Below are 26,280 nucleotides of genomic sequence, written 5' to 3' on the forward strand. Positions count from 1 at the left end.
ATCGCTGTCCCGTAGTTCACTTTAATTACCGTCTCAGGGTCCCTGTGGTACCATATTCCTAGATATTTCACTGGATCTACTTGCCACTCGAGGGGGAATTCCACATGATGTGGCTGAGTAATTATCGTTAATGCTCCACTTGATTTGGAGGCCAGAGTGTCTCCCAAATGTAATATATTCCCGCAGTAGGGGAGACAAATTGACATGGGGTTCTCGCACATATAGTACTGCATCGTCCGCATATAAATAAATATTTATGGGGCGCTGGACAAACTTCAATGCTGTGGCCGCGTGTTGTTGCCTGATTTTACACGCTAGTGGTTCTAGTGCAATTGCAAAAAGTAAGGGTGACAGCGGACATCCCTGTCTCGTGCCGTGTTGTTTTTGTATTGTGCCTGATATGTGCCTGTTTACTTTTATATACACCACGGGCTTGGTATATAATATCTTGATCCACTGCAGCAGGTTGTTGGGAATTCCCATTTTTTGCAATACTGTGAATAAATATACCCATTTAACAGAGTCAAACGCTTTGGCAGCGTCCAATAGAACTGCCGCCGCTTCTAGCTCTGGATTGAGTTGATGGGATAGTGCAAATATGGTGCGTATATTATGTGGCATGTATCTAGTGGGTATGAAGCCAGACTGATCTGGCAAGATGATATTCTGCATAAGTGGCTGTAGTCGCTTGGCTATAATTTTGGCTATTATGTTTGTGTCTGTATTAATTAGGGATAGCGGCCAATATGATTCGCAGACCTCCGGAACCTTGACGGGGTTTAACAGGGCTATTATTAATGCTTCCCGTAGTGTTGGTGGGAGTGTTTGTTTAATGTGGACAACTCCATACATTTCTACTAGATATGGGCTCAGTAATTCTGCATATTCTATATAGAATTCCCCAGTGAACCCATCAGGTCCAGGGGCTTTTCTATTGGGTAATGCTTTGATAGCGTCTTTAACATCTTCTATCGTGATTGACTGTGCTAAGTATTCTCTTTGGTTATCTGAGAGCCACGCTAGTGCTATGTTCTCTAAATAGTCCAGGACTTCTTGTGCAGCTGCTGTGGGTCATGCAGCATAGAGGTCGCTATATGCTGCCATAAATGCCTCCAATATGCCTGCAGTGTCGTAATGTGGAGTGCCTCGTGCATCCTTAATTTTTGTGACCGTGTGTGTTTTACCCTCACTACATATTTTTTGTGCCAGTACTCGACCTGATCTGCCACCCTCTCCATATGTTCGAGCTGTCTGCCTCTTCATTATATATTTAAGCTCACTGTCAGCGAATTCCTGATATTCATTCAGTGTGTCCCTAATGCTTCCTAGTGTACTAGCTTTATGCGTTTGTTCATATTCCTCTTCTGATTTTTTGAGAGAATTCTCACATCTTGCTAATTGGGCGCGTATATCCCGCAGGATTCCTGCATTTGTACTTATGCAAATTCCACGTATAGTGACTTTAAATGCTTCCCAAAGTAAACTAGCGTTGTCTACAGAATTTCTATTCAATTGGAAATATTCTTCTATTGCGTCTCTAATTGTGGTGTTGTAAAGTGGGTCCAACAATGCCTTGGCATTGAATCTCCATATATAAGGTGGGGGTATGTAATTTGGGAGTTCTAGGGAAAGTAATACTGGCTTATGATCTGATAGTATCTTTGGGAGGTGCTGTATGTCCCATGCCCATGTGCTAGCCTCTTCCGTTGTCAGCCAGTAATCAATACGTGATGAGCTGTTCTGTGCTGTGTGCTGTGGACGTGTGTGTGCTTCCTAAGTGTTGTAGATTTTGCAAACACCATATATCTACCATCTTGAACTCGGTCATGCCATCTATTACTACTTTGACTGCTCGTTTGTGGGGCTCTGTTGTCACGCCCGATCTGTCCTGGTCCTTATGAAGAGAAATATTGAGATCTCCCCCACAGAGCATTTCCATATCTGGTAGTTCCCTTAATTTTCTCCATATATTCATGAAGAAATCTGATGCTGACTGCTCCGCCAGGCAATTGCAACGATTGCCTGTGGCGGATCCGTGGTCTTAGCACCCGCCACGGTCGCAGTCAGATTCACCCACAATCGTAATGTGGCGGGGATAACTTCTTTCCGATGGCGGAAGGCCCGCCACCGGACAGCCTTCCGCCATCGTAATGACCCCCTATATTACCACAGAAGCACCCGCCGCAATGTTAACAATACGGAATGTGACCGCCAGGGTGACGGTTGCATCCTAATTGGTGGTGCGGGACTGCCGCACTGCTAGTGGCCGGTCCCAACACTGCTAGGGTGGCGGGCGGACTTCAGTCCGCCAGCCATCCTAATAGGTCCCCTACGTTACCTTTTCGAATTCGGTGTGCAGGCTGTTTTTTATGTTTGAGTTGCTTTGAAAACCCAGGATAATGAGAGCTTCTAGTAACAAGCATACCTGCAATTACTGGATGTTTCCTTTACTCCCATGTATTCCCTGCTACTGATGCTTCAACCTGCAATTTTAAAAATCCCTTTTTCCTTCCGCAAGAACGCGTCTGTGCATTCTCGTATAGTAGGAAATACATGTGGGAAAACCTACTCCCCTTGCACGATCGCATGCATTTTGCCTCATTTAAATACCCAGGTGAAAGTGAAGTTGAATGGAAAGCAGCAAGGTAGGAGAGAGAAAAAGGCAGAAGAGGATCCGTACAGCAAAGTGTGAGAGAGACATGAGTCCTGAAGGAAATATGAGCAGGACTAAATAGGGCTACAGTCAATATCAGTACATTTAAAATACAAACTGCTGAACTGCTAGGTGAACTACTGTTCAGTCTATTGAAGAGAGTCAAATAGACTGACAACATTGAAGCATATGCTCAACCTCTTCACATAATTGATGTCAATACAACATATGATATTTAAAGGTTTTTGTTCTCTTAATTTTTATATTGAGGATGATTTTAACTCACTGAACACTCATGCTGACTATGAATATATGCTTCCTTCTTTTATTAGTGGCCGTTGCAATAGAAATGGAGAAGTTTGTTTCTCGCATGAGCCGGGAGCGACATATTTGCCACAGCCATATGCTGTGAACTCAATAAAATCCAATTCCAACCCATGTGCTAATGTGAGTTTCAGGCAGCAAGGAGTCCGTTAGGGTTTATGAGAGGCTGATTCAGTATCCAAAGCACCAACATGATTACACAACTGTGCCAATCCCTCTGCCATTCGATGACTGAAAGAAACCGTGAGTAACCAGACACTGTTTCTCTAGGGCACATGGTAGAGAAGGGAAAGCTACACATGTGGGTGATGGGAGGAGATTGGAGGCTGTAAGGAGCTGCTTGCTTGGTCACTCGAAGAGTCTGTCCTTTGTCAAGCAACCAGCAAGCCGCTGCCGGCACCTAAGACAGACACAGCCCTCTGAAAGGAACAAGAGCAACTCCAGACAAAAGCAACTCCAGACCCAGATGCCTGAACACCGAGCGTCACTCCCATTGGGCACTGTGCAAGAATGGGTTATGCAAGTGGTATCTACTATTAAAAGCATGCTTTCAACGTGGGGTCTGTGGTAACAGATGGGGTGCTGGCAGTTCAACAGAACACATGAAAGTGCTGCTGATTACCTGCAACCGGAGCACACACATCAAGCTAATGACAAGCACCAGTGAAAGAAAAGAGAAGGCCTCGTCATTACGTTAATGATGTCATTGCACATGACGGGTGGACGCCATCTTAAATTGGGGCAATATACATTAAAAATAAACCGACAATAGCCAGGTGGAAGTAGGGAGAAGAGGCCATCTCATGCTATAACAGTGTGATGCCCATACAAAATGTTCTCTTAGTGAAATCGCCTGGGAGGAACCTAATCACACAAAGGAGGGTCATTTAAACAAATGTAACAATAACAAGTCAGCATTTCTAAATGACATAGATTACAACCAATGGAAATCGGTGAGTATGCCAAAAGATCATAGAAGAGATACAACAGGTCTTGGAGACAGCGCAAGCGCTGTCGAGATTCAACCGAAAAAGGACAAAATTGCCTGCCTCTGCCTGGAATCCTCCACTCTGATTGGTAATCAAAGTCTGGAGTACCTTGCCAGCATTTTAAACAGAAAGTGAGGCACCCCCAGATCCGCCTGAGGACTGCAGCCAGTGTCCTGTTTGGATAATAATCCATATGTTGTTCTCTTTCACTGGACAGAACGTTGAAGACAATGTGTGGCAGCCCCAAGTCATGCCTTGGCCTTACTATAAAGCAAAACAACATGAACACTCCAGGGCTCACTCCTCCCAGCAGGGCCAGCCCTAAATCGTATGAAAGCACCCTAGGTGGAAAGAAAATTTGGTGTTTATTGTTGGGGCAGAAGGGGGTGGGGGGCTGCTGTGTGACAACAGGATGTCTGAGAAAGATGGGAGGAGGGCAGGGGGGTTGATGGGGTGCTAACAATTATACCCAGGTACAATAAGGGTTGATTACAAAGTATTTAACAGGACTGATTGACCCCAAGTGGCATGGATGAGCTACTGTTTGAATTACATTAAGTCAGGCAGGTCCCTGCTGCACCTCTTGGGAATACTACACCCCAAGCACAGGTCCAGCTCACAAAGGCCCAAGGCTGGCCCTGTCTCCCAGCCAGGAATGGTTAAAATCTTTGACAGAATTTGTCAGAGGCTTTTCAGCAGCAGTGCAGTAGTCATTACTGCCAGACCACTGCAAAAGCACACTGGCTGCTTTTGTGAAATCCAGCCAACCTCTCTGAGCACTTCGTAGCAGGTGGTCATTGGGATACTCTTATGCGTGACCAGTGCTTCTAAGAGCGGTGATGCAGACACCATCACTAAAATGGGTTAGTCTGAACCATGATGCGTGGCAATCTCTGGTCTATGTACAGGATTGGTCTAACAGAAGGAGCTCTGTCTCAATACTCAATGTGAAAGACACACAACTGATGGATGTAATGCAGAACAAATCACCCAGTCATATGCAAATCAGTCTTGACCCTGCTCCTCATGGGAACAGTCTAGCCCGAGCTGCAAAGCCAGGTCCTCCCTAGACCAGAAACAAGCATCCTAGGACCGGTTTTGGGGTATTACCCATCAACCGCCAGGCTAGCTTGAATCCAGTGGCACAGTGAGCTCGTGACCCGCATCTGGCTATACCCGGCACACTTAGGTTAAGAAAGCAAAAGACGCACAAATGAAGGACTGAATGCTGAACAAATCAAGCATTCCTTCCCAGTCAAGAGATCTGGATTACTTCTATTGTTCTTTTGCTCACCATGCCACCCCAGTTTAGACCCAGCCATATGCAAATGCGCCTTCGCCCTGCTCCTAATGAGAACAGTCCAGCCCGAACTGCCAAGTCCTCCCTGGAGCAGAAACAAGCATTCTTGGACCAGTTTGGGGGTATCACCCCTCATCAGTCAGGCTAATTGAATCCAGTAGCATCCAGTGAGACACTGGGATAATATGCAAGAATAAGATGCAGTAACAACTTCCACACTGTGGAAGGCTGCTTACTAGGTGTCTACCCAGACTGAAAACTGCTGAAATAGGCTCAAAATTCATAGATTTGGTCCTACTAGTACCAAAGAGGGCACTCTGAGATGGAAATCACCGGAATCTCCTCTGGTGAGTGCATGGAAGAGAGACTGAATGCAGTCCATGAAGGGGCTTGAAATGACACAAAACTGTCCTAGACTGGCCCCACCTCACCTCCACCCCAGGGGATGCCAAGGCAGGCCCCAGGACCCACACACCACTACACAGGCACAACATCTGCCAGAGGTGCCCCTGGCATCGATACGATTCTGTCTGAACTCAAGGGGTGACTGGCATGCTCCAAATTGGGATTACTGGTGCTTCCTCAGGCATCACACCCCATGTCTACCATGCATGGCTCATTGCCACCTCGTTCCCCACCACATGACCACTTAACTCAGTCCATCACAACTCACAAGTTCAAAGTCCATTACTAAAACCTTCGCCAGCCAGGGTGATCAATACACTGCCGGACAACAATTATATATGTGGATATAGGGACTCTCAGAGACTGGGGGTTTTCTTTTCTTTTTTTCTCTAGCGGGTGGGATATTCACTACCTTTTATGTTACCATTTCTCAGGCTCCATATCTGCTAGCGGACGCACTTATTTACAACTTCTTGTATGCCCCCATTGGGCGTCTGATCCCTAGAGTTTGAGCACTTGTGACAATGCTAATGCTATGTAAACTGCTTATTACATTAATAAAAAATATTATTTAAAAAAAGACATTATAAAAATTTGCAAATGTTATATTTTTAATTTCTGCTTGTTCTTTTGTTCTAGCTTTGATATTCTGCTAGCTATGTTAGAAAGGACCAGTCATGTGTGATGCTTTTTAGATGTCACCTGGATAATGTTTGTGCTTGCAAAACACCTTGGAAAAAAAAACTGGCTTAGAGCCCACGCATTACTTACCTTTACTTACCATTGATTGGCTCCCACATCACTCTTGTTTCCTTGCTTTTTATTGGTCAGACCCTCCTCTTCCCCTCGCTTCCCTTCCGGGGCTTTGCCGTGTGTCTCTGCCATGGAGCATTGACCAAACACAGTTTACTGTCTGCGGCCAGTGTACTTACACTGGCCGCAGACTTCTGCAGGTACTCTTTTTTAACTTTTTGACATGCACTCTTATTGAGTGCATGTCTCTGTAGTCCCCATCCTCCACCCCTGCCCTCCACCCCTTCTGCTCTGTTCACTGTCTCCCCGCTCCTCCCGACTCAGTTGTTTCCCTGCCCTTCTGCTGTGTCATGGTTTAACCAACACCCTTGCCCTCCTCCTGTGTCTGTGTATTCCTAGTTGCTCCTGGTGACCTAGGGGCTACCACAGCTCACAGTCTACAGCAAAGGCCTGATCAAAATGGCACAAATATTACCTGCAGCCCATCCTGGCACACAGCATTGCCACACAGCTGCCACACAGGGCTTAGCCACGTCTATACCATGGCATACGGGGTCACTGCAAGATTACCGCACAGACTTTGGCCCTTACCACATGGCTGTCTTTACAACCACTCCCGTTCCCGGAATATGGTATCACCACAACATTGCTGCACAAAGCTTCTGCCCTTTTCTGCACTACACTTTTTCCATGGCTATCTTCATGGAGGCCCTCTCTCGGCACAAGGGCAATGACCCAATCGATGCAACAGTTGTTTTCTCACACTTTGCACTGGGAGTCTACTCAACAGGGCTCCCCACAAGACCTTGTTACCTCCAATGCTCTCTCTTCCTCACAGAACACACTGGTCTTGGCAAGCAGGCAGGCGCTGGTTCTGCAGGCTCAAGGGCAGGTGGTCTTGGATTCCCTGGGTGACTCACCCAGCAGGGATACTAGCAGGTCTTGGCCCCCAGTCCTGGTCACAGCCAAGTCTTGCAGAGCTTCCCTTCATTACAGCCCTGGTTGTTTGCTTAACAGATGACAATATTTGAGGTCTCAACCGCCCCTTCTTATAGTCCATTTTCAGACACCAAATGTGATTTAGGGTCTGAGTCTTTTACATTTTATGTTGGGATTATGCTTCTTTTGAAGTATCTACTTCTCCTTTCCTTCTTCCTCTTGAAAAGCCATCTGTCACAGCAAGCGTGTTTCTTAAGCTGTTAGTCCCTCCACACAGGCCATGGGGGTGATTAGAGTTCACATCTGGATGTCAGCCACAGTGAAACATCTCAAAAGTTTAGCCGAGGGTTCCCAGCCTGACTCTTTATGATTCTCTTATCAGCACCATCCTCTTCCAGGTCCCCGCCTTGTGACCTCTCACGGAATCAAGGAGCACCCTTTGAAGAGTACAGGGAAGGCCCGGTCGTCCCCTTTCCAGTATGTGTCCCAGCCAGCTTACAGGAATGCAGCAATACACAAATACATCTGGGGTGATCTCCCTACCTCCACTCCATGTTTCACCATGTAGGCCTAGGTAGCCCAAAATGGAACCGAGGGCTCACCGCCATCCACAGGCACATATACACCCAGTGGATACATACATGCACTGCACAGTAATGTATCCTTTGTGTACTACTCACAGGCACACATCTAGGATATGAACTTAGCATGCATGTGCTGCCCAGTACTATATCCTTTATGTACTGTACCCCTCACTGGTACACATACATCCAGCATGTGCATTTACCATGTACGCACTGAACACTTCATGCATTGAACCACTCACAAATACACATACATAGGGTGGGTTCATCTAATGTGCATGCCTCGTATCCTTCATGTGTTGCACCACTCACAGATACACATACATCCAGCACATGCATTCACCATGCACACACTACACTACACTACATCCTTCAGGTACTGTACGACTTATAAGCACACGCACCTCCAGCACATGCATACACCATGCTCACACTACTCAGTACTGCACTATCCCTGGATGGCACCCTTCTTAGGCACACATACACCCAGTGCTTGTATACCACTTTGGCGCCTGGCGGCACTTCGCACCAACCTGATGTAGGCCAAGTGTGAGTTAAGAATGCATCAGCGGAGCTTTAAAAAGTGAGTGAGCCTGTGGCCATCCTTCCAGTGATACAGGTTAAAAAGGACCTGTTCACTCCTACTGATCACTACAAGGAATGCAGCTTGTGCAACTTAACTCCTGGTGAAGGCATTATTCTTCTTCCACTATGAGGTCAGCTCTGTGGGCACCACTCTGGGTCCAACAGGACTACAGCCCATGACACAACCCTATGTCATGTCACGCATACATGATCCATGTTTGCACATGACAATACAAATCAGCATTAGGGATCCAGACATCAGTACAGTTGGGCAATTAGGGCAGGGGTGCACTTTCATTACCATGAATAGAACTTTTCAATCCCAGAATGTGAACAACGCTGGCCGCGTCATAGGGGAGCAGTAGGTCGATAGCCATGATGACTGCATGAATAATTATGTCTTTGTACTCAGAGCAGCATGCCAGTTTGAATTCCTTCTCTGGCCCACTTTATAATCCAGTGACATTGTGCAAGGGTGTGGCCTGGTCTTGACAAAAATGTACACATGTCCCCTGTCAGGGATAGGAGGGTGTCTGATGTCTGCCGTTGAAAAATGTTATCTCCTTTAGGAGGCAAACAAGTGTACACAAAATACAAGAGTTCAAAAGACTTTTACAAATGTTTTTCAATTGGATCCCATTTTTGCTAGAGGCCTTCAGCTTATTCGTGAGGATGAGTGACGCACATGTGTTGGGGGCGTGATAAGACAGACCATCATCAAGCATTCCTGAGTATAATCTTACTTTCATCTCGAGTGTATGCTCCTGGGCTGCAGAGGCCTGGAGTTTTTCGGAAACATTACATTCAGCATGGACTTGACCATTGTACATACATGTTTAAATTGTGATGGACTTGCAAAAAATGAGGTGCAACGATTTAACCAGAGATGTTCTATTGCCATCTGTAATTAGAAAAATGCTCTCCTTGCATATGTCAACAGTTGTATATATATTCCTTTTTTATTTTTCCCCTACTTGGAGGATGAGAGCCAGGCCAAACCTCCTGCCACTCGTGTCCCACCACCACAACCCTTGTGTAGCTTGACCACTACCTGGCCCCTCACGCTGTCTTGAGATATAGCTGTGCAACATGGCGTTAAGAAAACAAAAAAACCTATGATGTTGTTAACGCTGGCCATGTCAGCGTGCTTTTGTTTTCTTTACTTAAAGCCACATTGCAAAACTTTGCACGTTGCTAAGAAACATGTAAACAAACATTGACATAGCAAACAGTGGTGGCCGGCTTGGCTCGCAGGTGGGGGGAGGGCATGCGGAGGGTGGGCGCTATCGCGGAAGGGAAGTGAACAACAAAAAATGTTTACAAAATACCGTACCTTTCCGCAGGTTCCGCATCTTCTCTGCTCCTGGTCTCCTGATTCTGACTTCAGGAACAGGAAGCAGGCAGCCAGGCTCTCTCCCCTCAGCCGATCACAACGCTGCAGTGCAGCACTTTGAGTGGTCTGAGCGCCGTGGAACGGCGCTCAGCCAGGGGTTGTAGGGGTGGCCCTGTTCTCCATGCAGGCTGTAATGCAGCCTGCATTGAAAAGGGGGAAAGTATGCATGACTGGTTTGGGCGGCTCGAGAGGGCCGATCAAACAGTCACTGCACACTTAGGAGTAGGCAAACCACTCCAGCCCTGCTCCTTGAGTAGAGCAGAACAGCACCGCCCACCCGTAAAGCAACTGGAAACATAAAATGAAAATAACTGAAAGTTATTACCATTTTATGTTTTTGTTTTCTGCACTGCTTGAAAGCCGCAGGGCAATGCTCCTCCGCCATAGTGGAGGAGCAGCCACTGATAGCGGATAGAAGCATAAGTGAAACTTGGCTTTGGCAATGCTTGTTGTATCTAGGGCTTATTACTATTAATCTGATTATTCGACACATGTACTGTGGCTAATTAATCTCTTAAATCATTTGTTATTTTGTATTGTTGAAGAAATGCCTTCTATTGATCCCTCTGCTTCCAATTAACATTTTAATCCCAGTAATGATAATTTTGATATTTGAATAAATCAAGAAACTGAAAACTAGAAAAGCCTGTTCATGGAAGTTTATTTTTAATGGTCTCACCTGAGAGTTTGAGTTCTCTTTTCTGCCAATCAACCCTCCTTCATATTAATCAGGTAAGAACGTCGACAGTTTTTTACACCAGGTGTGGTTTGAACTAAATAAAAGGGCATAAGGAATGTGTTGAATGTAAGCATGGAGTCAGAAATGGGCCACAAGGTACCGTGAAGCCTCTGCACTGGTGCAGAATACAACTGCACAATCATTGCCATCCTTTTGCTGCAAAACTGAATGAGTTTTTTCTGCAGTCCAGAATGGAGAAAAGTAATTGTGAAACCAATTTTTTACAAGTATTGCTGTAAAACGCTTTCAAATTACTAATTGATATTTTCAAAAAGAAATACTGAGCTATAAATTATGGGCCTCATTTACAAACTTTTGATGCAGGGCAGTGCAGCAGGCCTTCCTGTTCCACTTCTGTACGTCAAAAGAAAAGGGCAGGAATGCGCCGTTGCTACAAGATACGGCGCGTTCCTGTCCTTCTCCCCTGCACCAGTGCACAAACAGCAGCTGTGCAGCAACGCAGACACCCTTGCCTCATATTGCAAGGGTGCCTGCGTTGTGGGGATTGATTCCTCTTGTGCAGGAAGGGACATCTTCCTGCACAAAAACAATCATTGATGGTATTTTATTCTTTCTATGCTTGCTGAAGAATGCATTACGCATATAAAGAGGAAAAAACGCCAAGAAATAAAATAATTTCTCCTGGTTGCACCACTACTATGCCTCCCCTGGGGAGGTGTAGGACTATGACAGATTAACGATTCCTCGTAAATCTCAGAATGCTTCAGATTCAATGGGTGATGCGTGGGAATACCCACAGCAACACCCACGGAATGCCTCTTTCAAGCAGTGCTCTACATGAAACGGACACATATTTACAAGGCCATGAAAAGCCACATAAAGTTGCTTTGCGTTGCCTTGTAAATATTCTGTGGCACATTGCGCCACTGGAACATCAAAAAACGTGGTGCTCCGGTGAAGCAAAAGTGACGCATGCCTTCCTGCTGTGCTGCCCTCGACGAAAGAAAAGAGTAGTAATGAGCCGTATCTATAAGATACGGTGCATACATTTCCTTTCACCTGCACCAGCACAATGGGCAAGAGTGCCTGCGTTGCAGTGCTGAATATTTTTGTGCAGGAAAGGAGACTTTGCTGGACAAAGACAATCCAAGAGGCTTTTTCCAGAATGCAGCACAGATAGAAAAAGGAATAACGGGGAGAAATAAAGATATTTCTCCTCGTTGTGCCTTCCTTACGCCTTGTACGTTTTTGGCGCTGCCTCAGAGTTACGATTTCTCGTAAATCTGGGGCAGTGTTAAAAGGCATTGGATGTTGCTGTGAATGCCCCCAGCAACACCCATTGCATGCCCATTTCTCGAAGAAAACTGCATTGAAGTTAACAAATTTAGGAGGCAGCATTAAGCCTCGCAAATATGGAGGCTCCTGCGCCACCAGAGCATCACAAAAAGTGATATTCCAGGCCCAAGGGGCCTCATAAATTAGACCGTAGGAGGCATATGTACAAGCCCCTATCGCCATGGGAACATCACTTTTTCCTGACATTCCTGTGGCGATAGGGGCTTCACCTCATTTACAAGGCAGAGTTAAGCCACTTAACGCTACCTTGTATATAAGCCGAACAGCACTCGTTACAATGCGTACCAATACAACGCGTACCATTACAACGCAGGTATTAGCACACGTTGACAATTACAACGAGATACCATTACAACGCAAACTTTTACCCCGACTATGCCTTTACCACGCATGCAATTACAATGCAAAAACATGCGTGGTAAAGGTATAATTGTGTTAAAAGTTTCTAAGGTAAGTGACAATCCTCTCACTACATTTACACTAGCCAGCATGACCCCCTACACTACCCTAAAACACTACCCTACACTACACATACACTACAACACTACCCTAAACCCTAAAACACTACACCCAGAACGACCCCTACACTATGCAAACACTAGTACTCTACCTTAAACCCTAAAACACTACCCCCAGCACGACTCCCCCAGTCCTGTCCCTACACTAAAACACTACCCAGCACGGCCCCCCCTACAATACCCTAAATGCTAAAACACTACCCTACACTACACAAACACCATAACACTACCCTAAACCCTAAAACAGTATACCCAGCACGACCCCCTACACTACACAAACACCACTACACTACCCTAACCCCTAACACACTACCCCAGCACGACCCCCTACACTATTCAAACACCACTACCCTAGCCTAAACCCTAAAACACTACCCCCAGCACGACACCCAACCCCCCTAAACCCTAAAAAAATTACCCTCACCCCATGACCAATCCCCCTTATCACTCTCTCCTCGTGGTCCCTTTCTCCTCCTGGTTCCTGAGTCCCATCTTCTCAGAGCGGCGGGGTACGTCGTTATGAAGAAAACAGCCTCTATTTACTTACAACGACGTGGATCGTCTACATTTTTTTAGAACGCATGGTCATTTACTATACACGAAATGACCATGCTTTCTAAAAAAGATGTGTAGTAATGATTTCGTGATGTACAACGCATGCATGGTAATGCATGCGTAGTAATGGTATCACGAAGTAAAAAACTCATAGAAATGGCTGTTTACCAAAAAAGCCCCCTTTCACACTATGCTTAGCATAAAAGGGGTTGGCATAAATAGGAGGCAGCGCCAAAATTAAGACAAGGGAGAACCTGGTCTTACCTAGGCGAAACAAGAAGAATGCTTTATTTCTCCTTGTTTTGCTTTTTTTCATGTGTACTGCATTGTGCAGCACACATGAAAAAAGCTAAACGCCCTGGATTGTTTATGTGTAGGAAAGTGTCCCTTCCTGCACATGAACAATGTTTAAAAAAATGACATTTTGTAACTTCCATGTGTGCTGCATTAAGCAGCACACATAGAAGTGACAAAATGTCATTTAAAGTTTGTTTATGTGCAGGAAGGGACACCTTCCTCAGTGGTGTACCAAAACTTGAGGGGGCCCCCCTGCAAAGCACATGGAGGGACCCTCCCCCCCCGGCGGCCAAGACTACCACCTACCACTTTGCCCTACCACGGGTCAAAATTCAGGACAGGTAGTCAAAATTCAGGACATAACTTCGGGACAAAAGGTAAGTTTTACAGACACATCAGAGGAGGTTGTGCAATAGTATATAAGTAAGCACATCCATATCCAAACATATTCAACCATTTGCAAACCTATCCATCATGTATCCTTCCATCTACCATTTCACTCATCCATCTGTCCATCCACCCTTTCACTCATCCATCCATTATCCATCCATCCACCCTTTCACCCTATCCATCTGTACACTCATCCATCCACTCTTCCACCCATCCATCCATCCATTCACTCATTCATCCAGCCATTTACCCTTTCACCCATCCAGCCACCCTTTCACTTACTCATACAACCACCCAGTCCCTCATCCTTCCACCCATTCACCCTATCACTCATACATCCTTTCTCTCCTCCATCTATCCTTTCACGCCTTCACTCATCTATCCTTCCTTTTGTCCATCTACCCTCCCTTTCACTCACTTATCCATCCTTACATCCACCCTTTCACTCATCCATCCATCCTTTCACCCTTTCACTTATCAATTCATCAATCCATCATTTCACTCATCCATCCACCCACTCACTCGCTCATCATCCACCGTTTCACTCATCCATCCACCCTTTACCCATCCATCTACCCTTCCACCCATACATCTAACTATTTACCTTTTCTCTCATCCATCCTTCCACTCACTCATCCATCCATCCCCTCTCATTATCCATCGACTCAACCTTTCCTTCATCCATTCACCCTTTCACTAATCCATCCAGCCATCCACCCATTCCTTCACCTACTCACTTGCCCACTTTTCATATTACTTATGAGCTAAGCCCTTGTCTGCAGAGTTGCAGACAGAAGATGCCCATCAAGGCCTTCGCCGTAGTTCCTAAAACAAGGGGCGGGGTTCGGTAAGGGAGGGTTCGCTATGCCTCTGCACATAGGCAATCTGGAAACTTGTCATGAGTCATGCATGATGCACAGTGCCAGGTCGTGAGGTGACAGTGACATGGTGTTGTTTCTGGGGCTTTAAGTGGGATGAAAAAAATGGGGGGTCTCTCCAAAGTGTGTGCTCGATGTAATTACGGACGCGGCTAAAAACACCTAATCTAAAAATCTGTGCTTAGAATAGTGTACTGCCCACCTCCCCTGAAGCTCTGCAGGCAACACAGAAACTGCCCACCTCCCCTGGGGCTCTGCACCCAGCACAGACACTGCCCACCTACCCTGAGGCTCTGCACCCAGCACAGACACTGCCCACCTCCCCTTGGGCTCTGCACCCAGCACAGACACTGCCCACCTGCCTTGCTACAATGCAGCCCACCCATAGTCTGCCCACCTCTCCTTGGCTCTGCAGCGAACGCAGCCACTGCCCACCTGCCCTGCTGCAATGGAGCCCACCCAGAATCTGCCCACCTCTCCTTGGCTCTGCAGCGAACGCAGCCACTGCCCACCTGCCCTGCTGCCATGGAGCCCACCCAGAGTCTGCCCATCTCTCCTTGGCACTGCAGCCAGCGCAGACAGGGCCAGATCCCCACATACTGCAGTATGTGAGGGGTCCTCAGTTCTGAAGCAAAGAGCTTTTCAATCACCACTGACCCCCACGGCATCCATGCCACCTGTCCATAAGGGGCAGATTCAGTGTCTGCCTTTTCACCCCATGCCCTGGCCGAGCCCATGGTAAACCCTGCTCTTGAGAAGCATCATTAACTGTGACGGACCCGCCATTTTAAACATTGCGCCCCTCTACCCTAAGTGGTCTTTCTTTAGTCTTTGAAGAAATGTTGCGCGTGCCCCGTTGCGCGGGCTGCATCAACATAGTCGTTGTTACGAGTACTCCTCCTTTCATTTATTAAATGTGTGAAATATACTTATGCCCCAAATTAGTTTAGTTTCTACATGGAACCCATGGACAGGATGTACTGCCCTGCAATATTTCAGTTTTGAAAGTTACCATAGCGAAGTGGTTCTTTTCTGAGAACCTTTCTCGACTGTGCGCGTGTCACAGGCACAGCAGCACACACTACACTCTCCCACACGGAGACAAATAGCTGCAAAGACTGAGGCCTTCTGGTAGCAGTCGAATGATGAGGTGATCGAGGGAGGCTAAGAAGCCAAAGCACAGACAGGGAGGTGAGGCTGAGCAGCATTAGACACCGTATGTTTGTTTTACTTTTATTGCTGGCCGGTCCCACCATGATGCCCTCCTTGATTCCAATCCAAATTATCTGATAATTCTGATTACCACCCCGCCACCCACTGAGACTTCTCCGGTCCTCGCCACCACTCACGGACACTTCCCTGCTGCTACTAAGCTCAGCTTCAGATGCAGACTCACCTGACCTGAGGGCTGGGCCTGGCCTGCAGCTTCAGAGTTAGGCGCGAGCGGGACGGATAGGCAGCAGAAGGCAGGGGCAGACAGGGCATGGCTAGCCAGGCAGGGGCCGGGGGGCTAGTAATACATTAATTTAAATTATGGCCCAGTGACGGACTTTGGACAGTGAGTCCTGCGCGTAGGAGCGTGGCTGGGTCTTCTTGGGAATGGATGCCACACCTCAGTCTTACACGCACTTTTAATTGCGCACGCTCAATGCGCATGTCAGGGCAAATTCAAATCAGGGCATTGGTCACCAGCCCTGTTCCACCCTGAAGAACGCGCATACGTGTCCTGGAAGCAACTGCGTGTGGCGCGCCACGCGCACCCTCCCCGACTCACCATAACCATTTAATATAAAGAGCCTCAGATGCCCTGGCCGGGCTCGGTCACCATTTATTAAGAGCCTCAGGGGCCGGGGCAGGTCACCATTTATAAGAACCTCAGAGGCCCCGGCCAGGGCCCGCGTGTGTGCAGCAGTTGTTGTTGCGCACCATTTAATTCATGCAGACCGGGGCAAGCCTCTGCGCACGCACTATTTAATTAGAGATTAGCTTCTGAGGCCCAGTCATGCATGCATTGCGCCAGTGCGTAATTTGTAAAATATTAAGTGTAGGTGCTCAAAAATATTTTTAGGAGGAGACACCCACTTCCCCCAGCTCTACCTACTTTCTCCACTGACTGATGAAGTACAACACTTTCCTAACTAGACAAAACTAACCATGTTGAACAGCACCGTGACAGACATCACAGACTCTTTCAGAGCTGGTATTAGCACATGTGATGCCCAATGCAACAAACTTTTTGGTGCACCCCCCACCCCTCCAATGACCTCCTTTTCCATGGATTCCCTTACTACCACTCTCCAAATGTGTCACTTATCTCTCCATAGTTCCGCTCTCACAAACATTTCACTTGTTTTTAGAGTGCTGCTCATACCAATAGAGGGTGTCAGAGCACTTTATACCACAGACACATTGAACAGAGACAATTAATCACTCTAGGAAATGTTAAATAAATAATAAGGATTACAAGGTGTAGATCACGTCATCCATACTGGTAGGCCTTATATTGTAAAAGTGGTCTGGAAAAGCACTCAGGATTTAAAATATGCCACAGAAATTTGGGTTGTCTTTACTAATAAGAATGCATTTCTACCCAAACTAACAAACAACAGTTATTAGACCACTGTGTGGATTACGATTGTAATTATGAATTGCAAGTTACCAAAGGGTATCTGTGTCAAAAGCACTAACCCACTGAACTATTCACATAAAATACAGTTTTGTCATATGCAAAATACACATTCTTTGCAGCATACATGTGAACCCCCTGTGCTACTGGTGAGTTAAAACTAAACAAAACTCTGATCCCTCTGCAGCAAGAACATTAATCACCACGTTATCTTTGACTTACCAAGGAGTGACTGACTGCGGTGGGTTAATAATGCCTGCTGCCTCCGGATGGTCGATGTAGTGTGTGGAGTCACTGACCGTGACTGGCATAGCCCCCAGCAACCCTTCAAGAGCAGGAGAGGGCAGCACATCAAGAAGGTCACGGATGTTCCCTACTTTAATTACTTCGGAGGCAGTAGCAATTCCTTGTGGCTCAGGCTGACTGCTCTAGGAATCTGTAATGAAATCATCCTGCTTCAATCAACAGGAGTTGGCGCCTGGGGTAGGAAAACAGAAAGTAGCGCACAATCCACGTGAGCTGGGCCCGGACTGCGCGGAGCAGATTCTGTCTCCGCCTCCAGGTGAGAATGCACCGGATCCACTTGACCTAGAGGCTGAGGTCAGTCCTCAACAAGGCAGTTTGGTCTTTTATATCCGGTTGCCATTTCGAAAACAATGTGTCAAAGACACACTTCAAATCCCCTGAGGCCATCACATTCACCTGTGATCTCCGAGGCAGCTAAATCAAACTGATGGATGCACAGCAGCGCTTTTCTTATTTAATTGTGTGCAGGCCGCTCTTGCGCACCATTTCATTTATTAAAGTAAGTGAGGGGGCGCCTGGAGCTCAGGGGCCCCCCGCACCGCGGGGGCTGCGGGGGCCTGTGCTATGCCCCCGGCGTAGCAAGGTCAGGTGGTCACCGGTGTGGTACATTTCTTGTCACCCCTGGCATCACAAAATGGCAAAAATATGTGTTCAAAACACATTTTTGCTATTTTGTCACCCCCTCAGTGATGACACCCGGGGCGGCCTGCACCCACCGCACCCCCCCTTCCTATGCCACTGACCTTCCTACGCATAAACAATCTTCCCCTGCAGGCAGACATCCTTGCACTATGGTGCAAGGGTGCCTGCATTGGCGCTAAGCTGCTAAACTTAGTGCCAGCGCAGGGGGAAAGCAGGGCTGCACCACATTCTTGTAAATATGGTGCAGCCTTGCATTTCTGAAGTCGTGGAGTGAGGCGTTAAGCCATGGCGGCTAACGCCTCATTCCACCACTTCTTTGTACATATGGCACATGCATCAACATTGTAAATTGCAAATACCTAATAGCGAATTCCTGAGAATTGCAATTAGGTAATCACAAATTACAATGCATGAAACTCAAAGAGTTTGAGATTGCGATTCCTAGGGGGCCGCAAATCGCTCTACCTCCTTAATAATAATGAAGTAGATCGCACATTGCGACCCCCCTAGGAATCACAAAAATCACAGCGATGGTGGCCTGCTGAGGTCAGCAGACCACCATGTCCGTGATTGTTTTTAAATAAAACAATCTTTTTTCTTTTTGTAAGGCAGCCCCCGTTTTCCTTAAAGGAAAACGAGATGCTTTACTAAAAGTAAAAGTTTTCTTTTCATTTTTTAAGAGCAGGCAGTGGTCCTTGGGACCTCTGCCTGCTCTTAAAATGCGGTTACAACGATTCACAAAGAGGAAGGGGTCCCTCGAGGACCCCTTCCCATTTGCGAATGGATTGCCACCTACTTGAAGTTGGTGGTAATATGCGAATGATATGCGACCGCAGTCGCAGTCACAAAACATTCATGCATACTGTTAGGATTCGGTATTTGGAAGATACGCCCTTAACACGCCCCTAATACCAAAGCGCAAAAGCCAATTTGCAATTCGGTAACAGGTTAGCGAATCGCAATTTGACTTTGATGCGTGTAAAAAGCCTTTTTTGTATTTTGCGAATACAAAAATGCTTCATGCATCCTTTGATTCCAGTTCACAGGTATTTTGGGACCGGTATTTAGCAGAAGTTAAGGTGGCGTATTCTTCGGGCTGGCCGAACAGTATAGTATTACATTTTCATCTGAAGGGAGGGGCGGGAAACTGATGCTTTAAGGCTCAGGACACCATGTATGTAGCACCTTCCTGAGGAACACCAGATAGATAGAGCTCACTGACAGGACCTTGCCCTCGGTATTGTTTAAAATGGGGTGTGAGGAGGCGAAAAGATGTGCTTTACTAACCTTTAAATAGCATCTTCAGCAACAACTGTACAAATCTATTCCTATAAAATATTTGTACTATTTGTTCATCTCTGCCACTCCATAAATCGAAAACACAGCAAGCAACGGCCACTAGGTGTCGCACGCCCACCATCAAATGAAGGCGCTCACCAGGTGTGCAATACATATAAAAAAGTGTTAGCAACTCACCTACGAAGGACACTACGATGGCGAATATAACCAGGAAGAGTTCAACCAGCAACACAGGCCGTGGTGTCGGTCTTATTCTCAGCATATTTCTCGCAAAATACGTACGTGCAAGATCTGCAAAAGAAACAGACCTATCCAGTGATGCAAACATCTGACACAGAATTAATGCTGAAATATGCACGTATTATGAAAAAATCATAAATGGTTGACATATATAACCTAATCCTTTTTATGTAGAAGACCTTTCTCACCTCTGTTGTAATAGATCCCTATCTGAAGTCCTAGAGGGGAGTAGAAATCTGGGCAGCAGGCAGCTATAATTTTAAGACGCTCACTACGTTCAACAAGCATTGGAAATGGATAGGTCTCGCCTTTGCTTAAGTTAAACCATTTGCTTTGCTAATGGTATTGTATTATAGCTTTGTATTATTTAGTGTATGTTTGTGATATGTTGTGGTTCTATGTTGTTAGAATTGTATTTGTTAGCTGTGTAGTAGTCTAAAGTGTAGCGTTAGTAGGAGAAGAGCAGGGTTTAAGATTTGGGAAGGAGAAAGATTAGAAGAAGAGCATGAGGGTTAATGAAGTATAGTGAGGGGTAGAATAGAATGAGGCAGAAGAAAGGGGTGGGGGGGAGCAAATAGGGAGAAGGAAGAAAGCGTGGAGGAGATTAGCGTTATTTCGAATGAAGGAAAGTGTGGAGACAGTATGAGGCATAAGGAAGGAGAGAGGAGTAGAAGAGCAGTAGGAGGGATATGAAAGGAAATCCTGAGGGCTGGAGGGAGGATAGTAGGGGAAAGCTAGGGTTAATGAGAAAGAAGAGGTACTTCTACGTGTTTCAGAATGAATCAATGCATGGAAAAGAAGTATTTGGGGAAAAGAGCAGCAAATACATTAAATGGATAGAGAGAGAGTAAGACTGATAAATGGGTCAGAGACAGTGGTTGTAAACCGGCTTAGGACAGGGGATAGTGAAGTAGGGAGCAATTAGGGATAGAAGCCTCAGATGTGGGAATGACAGTCAGAAGCTGGGAGATAGAAAAATAATTGCCCTTGGTTCCATTTTATGTAAGGGGGAGTGTGAGATGTAGAAGAATAGGGGCAAAGAAAGAAAGAGATTTGGCCAGAAGATTCATATGGAAATATTTAAACTTGTACACAGAGAGGCAGACTGCAAGAAGCAATACAAGAAAGAAGAAATAACTGTCTCAATGGCAAAAAGTTCCTACTAACAAACACTTGGGTTGCTAAATAAATGTTTTGTGTGAGCATTTATTGCTACCAATACCTGAATAGCAGCACTTTACAATTTAAATACAGGGACAGCATAAGAACAGCATATTTTTGCTTAGGGGGAGTTGCTTGGATGCACTCTGATGGCGTTTATGTCAGGCTGAGGTCTTGAGACGTAAACGGGATTTAGTAAAGCGACTCAATACCGCTAAATGCCAGAGACTCACAGAACAGAACAAGGAATGTGAAAGAGGTTTTGGTGCCACCTTCCAGGCACACACACCCTTGTGTCTGCTAGAGACAACAAGCATTTACAATGCAAATAGGTCTCGCATTTGTGAGTCAGAGCTATTGACGTAAATGGCAATGTTTTTTACCTACACATTTTATTTTTGGAGTAAATATATGTAGTGTGCAAAATCCCTTGGAAAGGTCCTGCACTTCGTAATAAATATATTGAAAAAGACGCAAAGTGTGGATTGTGTCAACAAGTGTTTGGCACGTACCTCATGGGTGAAGTGTCGCCACACATGCACACCGTGGTGCTTTACTAATGCGAAACTCATTCATAAAAGTAGTGCTTACAGACTAACCAATGCGATCATGATCGAAGCATGTGAATCCGAATCCAGGCTTCTCTTTCATTTTCTAGACTATTTGACTCACTCTCCTGTGTCTTGGTTATCCTCCAAACACTGGGAGGCAATGAAGTTTGCCAAGGGGGCAGGGGTAGGGGGTTTCGGGGGTACATGAAAATGTATTCATTGCCTAATTGTCAAAGGTCCCGGTGCTATTAATTCAAAAGTGTGCAGATTTCATTAAGATATTAAGAGTACTTTTCTCCCATCTATGAGAAAATCGACATTAACTAAACAAAATGCCAGAATGCTTCTCAGTTTTCACAGACAATACTGGTTGCTTAGTTTCATTGCATTAGTTTTTGTATTTACACTTTCTCACAGCATCCAAAGTAGGTTACCTAACCCCAAAGCCCCAAGTTGTTAAATGACCCATAGAAGGCAGTGTTTTACAATGTGTCCAAATATAATTTTGGTAGTACCATGGAATGATCAGCCAATGAGGTACTCGATGAGCAGGTATTTAACTACACGTTCAAAACGTACGGTATTGTGGCTGTTGTTTGTTTGTACACAACCACCTCTCTGAATGTGTTTATTAACATAGAGCTCCATCTACCAGACAGTGCTCACAGAGGGGCGACTAAAGCACAGAACAAAATATATTCATTTATCCTGAATGCGAAGGCACCCGGAAGGCTAAGGTGCTTGCCTCGAGAGGCTAGGGATCCCAGGGCTTATCAATATAAAGGAAAACGCAGCTTTTTTTGAATTTTATATTAGAAAAACACTGATATCTCATATGGCAACTACGAGTTCTACCATATTTTCTGCCAGCACACGAGTATTTAAATTCCTGAAATGCAGTTGAAGCTGTGGTGAACATAGTAACATTAAACAATTAAACAAGCACTTTTCCGACATTCAAAGTAACTGAAACCAGACTCCCTGTGCTAAATAAACCAAACATTGCTATTGAAAAAACCGAAAGAACAAACCAGGAGCGACGGGCTGGCCTGCCAAAGCTGCAGACTTTGGAACTTGGGATCCAGGATCGAGTCCCGGCTTCAGCTCAAACCCCTGTGATTCTGGACGATTCCTGTAATCTATGTGTGCCAGTTCCTGCGAAATAAACAAGAAAAGTTTGCCAATCTCATGTGTAGCTATCAAGATTACTAAAAGTGGTCAGGATTGTTCTATCAAATAATCGCAGGGGGTGATTTATTAACCGTTAATATGGCAAGGATATGATATTGATAAATTTGTAGGGCAGGGCAAAGGTTTTGGTGTCACTGAGTTTTTAACATGCACAGCTTACTTTGGAGTGGGCGCCAAAACAAAATATAAATTGGTTACTACAGGCGGAACTTGTAAAAACCGCAAGGGGATGGGAAGTTGCAAAGTGACTTTTAAGTGGAGGTGGATCATTCTCTATAGTAGGTGTAACTATGCTCCAAGACGGGTTGCTTTCGCTTTACTTTTTCATGTGCCACTTCCTAGTTAGTATAACAGAGCATCCCAATACCCACTCTATCTCTCCCCTCCTATTACCGTTGGTTATGTGACCGGTCTCGCTTTGGCAGTATCCACAATGGTAGCCATCCTCAACCCCCAAGGTATTCCAGGATACTGGGACTCGAGCCCCCTTGGCCAGCCATGACAGACGGACAGTGTCTCTCTCAGCTGTAGCTTCGACACCCAATGGGGTCTACTGCTCTCTGCCCATGTGCGAGAAACCCGGCTACCAAGTCGCTTGCGGGCGTTCACTGATTACACTAAACTAATCTAGCAAAGTCAGTCTTCCCTTTTAGCTATGAGCTCAGCTGGGTGGCGCACGGGCAAAATTCATATTCCCGATAATATTACTATTAGCGTTGTGTCATCATCCATCCTAGGTTACAATTCCCAATGCAATGTATAGATAAGATTTGTATTGTTTGTCGTCCGCAACACATAGGCAGACTTCTTTCTCGTTATTGACCAAAGCGTGGGTTCTGATTGCTGTGGCTCGTACACAGGGCGAGGAGCAGCAGCAACCATGGGGGAGGCTCCAGAGACCATGGCGCTAGGACGGAGAGAAGCCGGCGTGTGAAGCCCAGCGGAGCTCAGAGCCGAGACTTTGGTGCGGGGAGGAGCCGTACTTGTAACCGGTGAGAGGGAGAAAGGCAGGGGCGCGATGCTGGGTTCTGATTGCTGCGGCTCATTGAACACAAACACCATTCACAGGGCGGCGAGCAGCAGCAGCCGGGGGGGGCTCCGGGGACCATGGCGTTAAATAAAGTATTGTCAAATTAAAGACATTATTAGTCAAACGTCACTCACGAGTAAACGCACAAACCACACGCAAACAATGGTAAAAAAAAGTGCCGACAGTCATTATAAAACCCACATTGTCACGCCACCAAAAGCGGACAGGGTGGCAACCAGGAGGGACTAAAAAGCCTCCGGTACAATCATCACACTCTGTTTAGCATATTCAATGACACCAAAAGACGCACACCAATGAAAAGTACGGGCGGAGCAAAGACACGACTTCTGAAACCGTATTGATTTCAAGAAGCCCTCGCAGAGCGAGCAGCGCATGCACACTACAACGCCAGGCGAGACCTAAAAACTGGCCTGGTGTACGTAACGGCTCTACAACAGTGCTGCGAGTCTGCTCATGGGTGCGGGATGAACGGTTTGGAATTAAATGCTGCAAAGAGCGAGAAGTATTGGCTCACCTCACAGTGCAAAGGGAATCATTTTATGGGGTGCCTCCCAAGCGCAAGTCCAGTTCCGCAAAAAGGGTCCTTGTGTGCTTGTACTTTCACCACGCCGTCAGTGATCGCGCCCTGTATCTGGCTGGACTGTGAGAGCGACTTTTCACTAGTCCAGGCACAGTGCCCACGAGCCGATGGAAGGCGGACTGAAGCCCCAGTGGGCTCGTCTAGTAGCACCTACCCTCTTAAGAGGCGACACTCTGTAGTCCTCGGATCTGGGCCGTGCGGAACCAGGGCAACGGGTGAGAACGTCATTGTAGGGGGAGGTGGGGACCTACCAGATCCCTCTGCAACCGAGCTTTCCCAGAGGCGGGGCTTCAATCAAAATCTTGTCACCTTTCACGTGCAACGGTGGGGCTGACCCTTCAGTGGCGAAACATTAGCCCCCCCTTCCCTGCAGTGGGAGGAGGGTGGGGGGCGAGCTCCAGGGGGCAGCTCTGGCACTGTGCACGGGCTGCGGCCCATGGCCTGAGAGCTCCTGAATGGGTGCAGAGCGTGGGGGCCCACACCCATGTACTTTGCAGGGGGGCCCACGCAAGGTTCCTTACGCTACTGATGACCTTAATGATACAAGAAGATTGACGTCTCACAAGTCAGGCCTAAGTAGTCTCTTTGAATGTTTCTGAGCAAAGCAGGCCCTTGCTAAGAAAGCGCCCTAAGCAGAGAGACATTTTGCACCCTCTATGATGCTAGTAAATACAGTGAAGCAAACACAAGGGTATGGTGGATGGAGCACTGAAACTTTTCAGACACTCACCCCAGTCACAGATTTGGGTTGAATTCATCATCATTCTTTAGCTCACTTCTCCACCTCAGTTCAGACCCAGCTATATGCAAATCACTCTTGACACTGTGCCTCATGGCAACAGTCCAGCCCAACTGCCACGCCATGTCTTCCCTGGACTGAAAACAGGCATCCTGGGTCTGATTTACACTGCATTCCGTCAATTCATCTGTGTGTCGTTTGCAAGTGAATACAGTGTGGTAGCAGAGGGCCCCTTTTGTGTTCTCTGGTCAGTCCCTGCCTGCAGTGCCGGCTTTAGAGCTGGTGGTGTGACGCCTCCCAATGACCACCTCCACCATGGATTCCCTCACAGCCACCCTTTAACAGTGCCTCTCAAGTCTTCATAACCACTCTCTGTCAGATGCAATTAATGAGTTTTGTAGCACCACTCATACCAGTGAATGCCGTCAGAGCACTTTACATCACACACATATTTCAAATAGACAATCAATCATACGAATGTAAATCAGTGTATAGGAAACGTTAAATAAGCCACAAGTTGTGGGAGTCACATGTCATACATTCTAGTAGGCAGTATTGTTTAAGAGTGCTTGATCTGGAGAAGCACAAATTCAGAATTTAAATTGTTTCACCATTCTTGGGGGTTCTCTTTAATAATCAGAATTCATTTCTATCCAAATGAACCCTTTTTGCAAAATTAGGATACTGAAAGACGTGGGGAAAAGCTATAACACTCTAACCTATACCTTGCAGTTTTCATGCAGATCTTTGAGGACCGTTAAATGCTCACTGTTCTACATTAAGATTTGAACTTACATACTGCAAGCAACAATAGATTCCTTGTGACAAAAGCAGTAACCCACTGATCTATTTACATTATATGCACTTTGTGAACTGCATGGTATATGTTCTTTGCAGGAGGTATATTAACACTCTGTGCTACCTTACGATGAGTCACAAATTCCTCTAGACAAAACAACCGCTCTCTCCTGGAAGAACATCAATCACTGGAGTTATCTTGATATTTTTATTGTTGCCTGAAAATTGCTGGAGGCAAGAAACTTAGCCATATTATACAGTGCTCCCACCCGAAGTCAGCTCCCTGTGCGATGGCACCGGTCTCACCACTCTAGGGCCGGCACGGTCTGGCTGAGCAGTGAATGGCCCCTGAACACAAGCACCCGCAACTCACCAAAATGACCCACAGCTTAGCTGCCTCTCGCTGATGAGAGTGTTGTTGAAGTGTGCTACCTGGGGGGTGGTGGATGCAGGTTAGAAGGTGACGGGAGGGCAAGG

General features: G+C 46.3%; 1 protein-coding gene across 4 annotated transcripts in view; it reads right to left on the reverse strand.

Annotated features, from left to right (window-relative positions):
- The window catches only part of LOC146812972 (C-type lectin domain family 2 member B-like), a 375,324-nt gene that overhangs the window by 207,521 nt on the left and 141,523 nt on the right, over positions 1-26,280 (reverse strand). For all 4 annotated transcript variants that reach the window (XM_085614655.1, XM_085614654.1, XM_085614653.1 and 1 more), the window contains 2 exons: positions 22,476-22,599; positions 19,670-19,783 (listed from right to left, as the gene is read on the reverse strand). In XM_085614655.1, the coding sequence (XP_085470781.1) occupies positions 19,670-19,754 (85 nt within the window). In that variant the 5' untranslated portion in view covers positions 19,755-19,783; positions 22,476-22,599. The remainder of the gene's footprint in view (positions 1-19,669; positions 19,784-22,475; positions 22,600-26,280) is intronic.

Source organism: Triturus cristatus, chromosome 7 (genome assembly GCF_964204655.1).
Source record: "Triturus cristatus chromosome 7, aTriCri1.1, whole genome shotgun sequence".
NCBI lineage: Eukaryota > Metazoa > Chordata > Amphibia > Caudata > Salamandridae > Triturus > Triturus cristatus.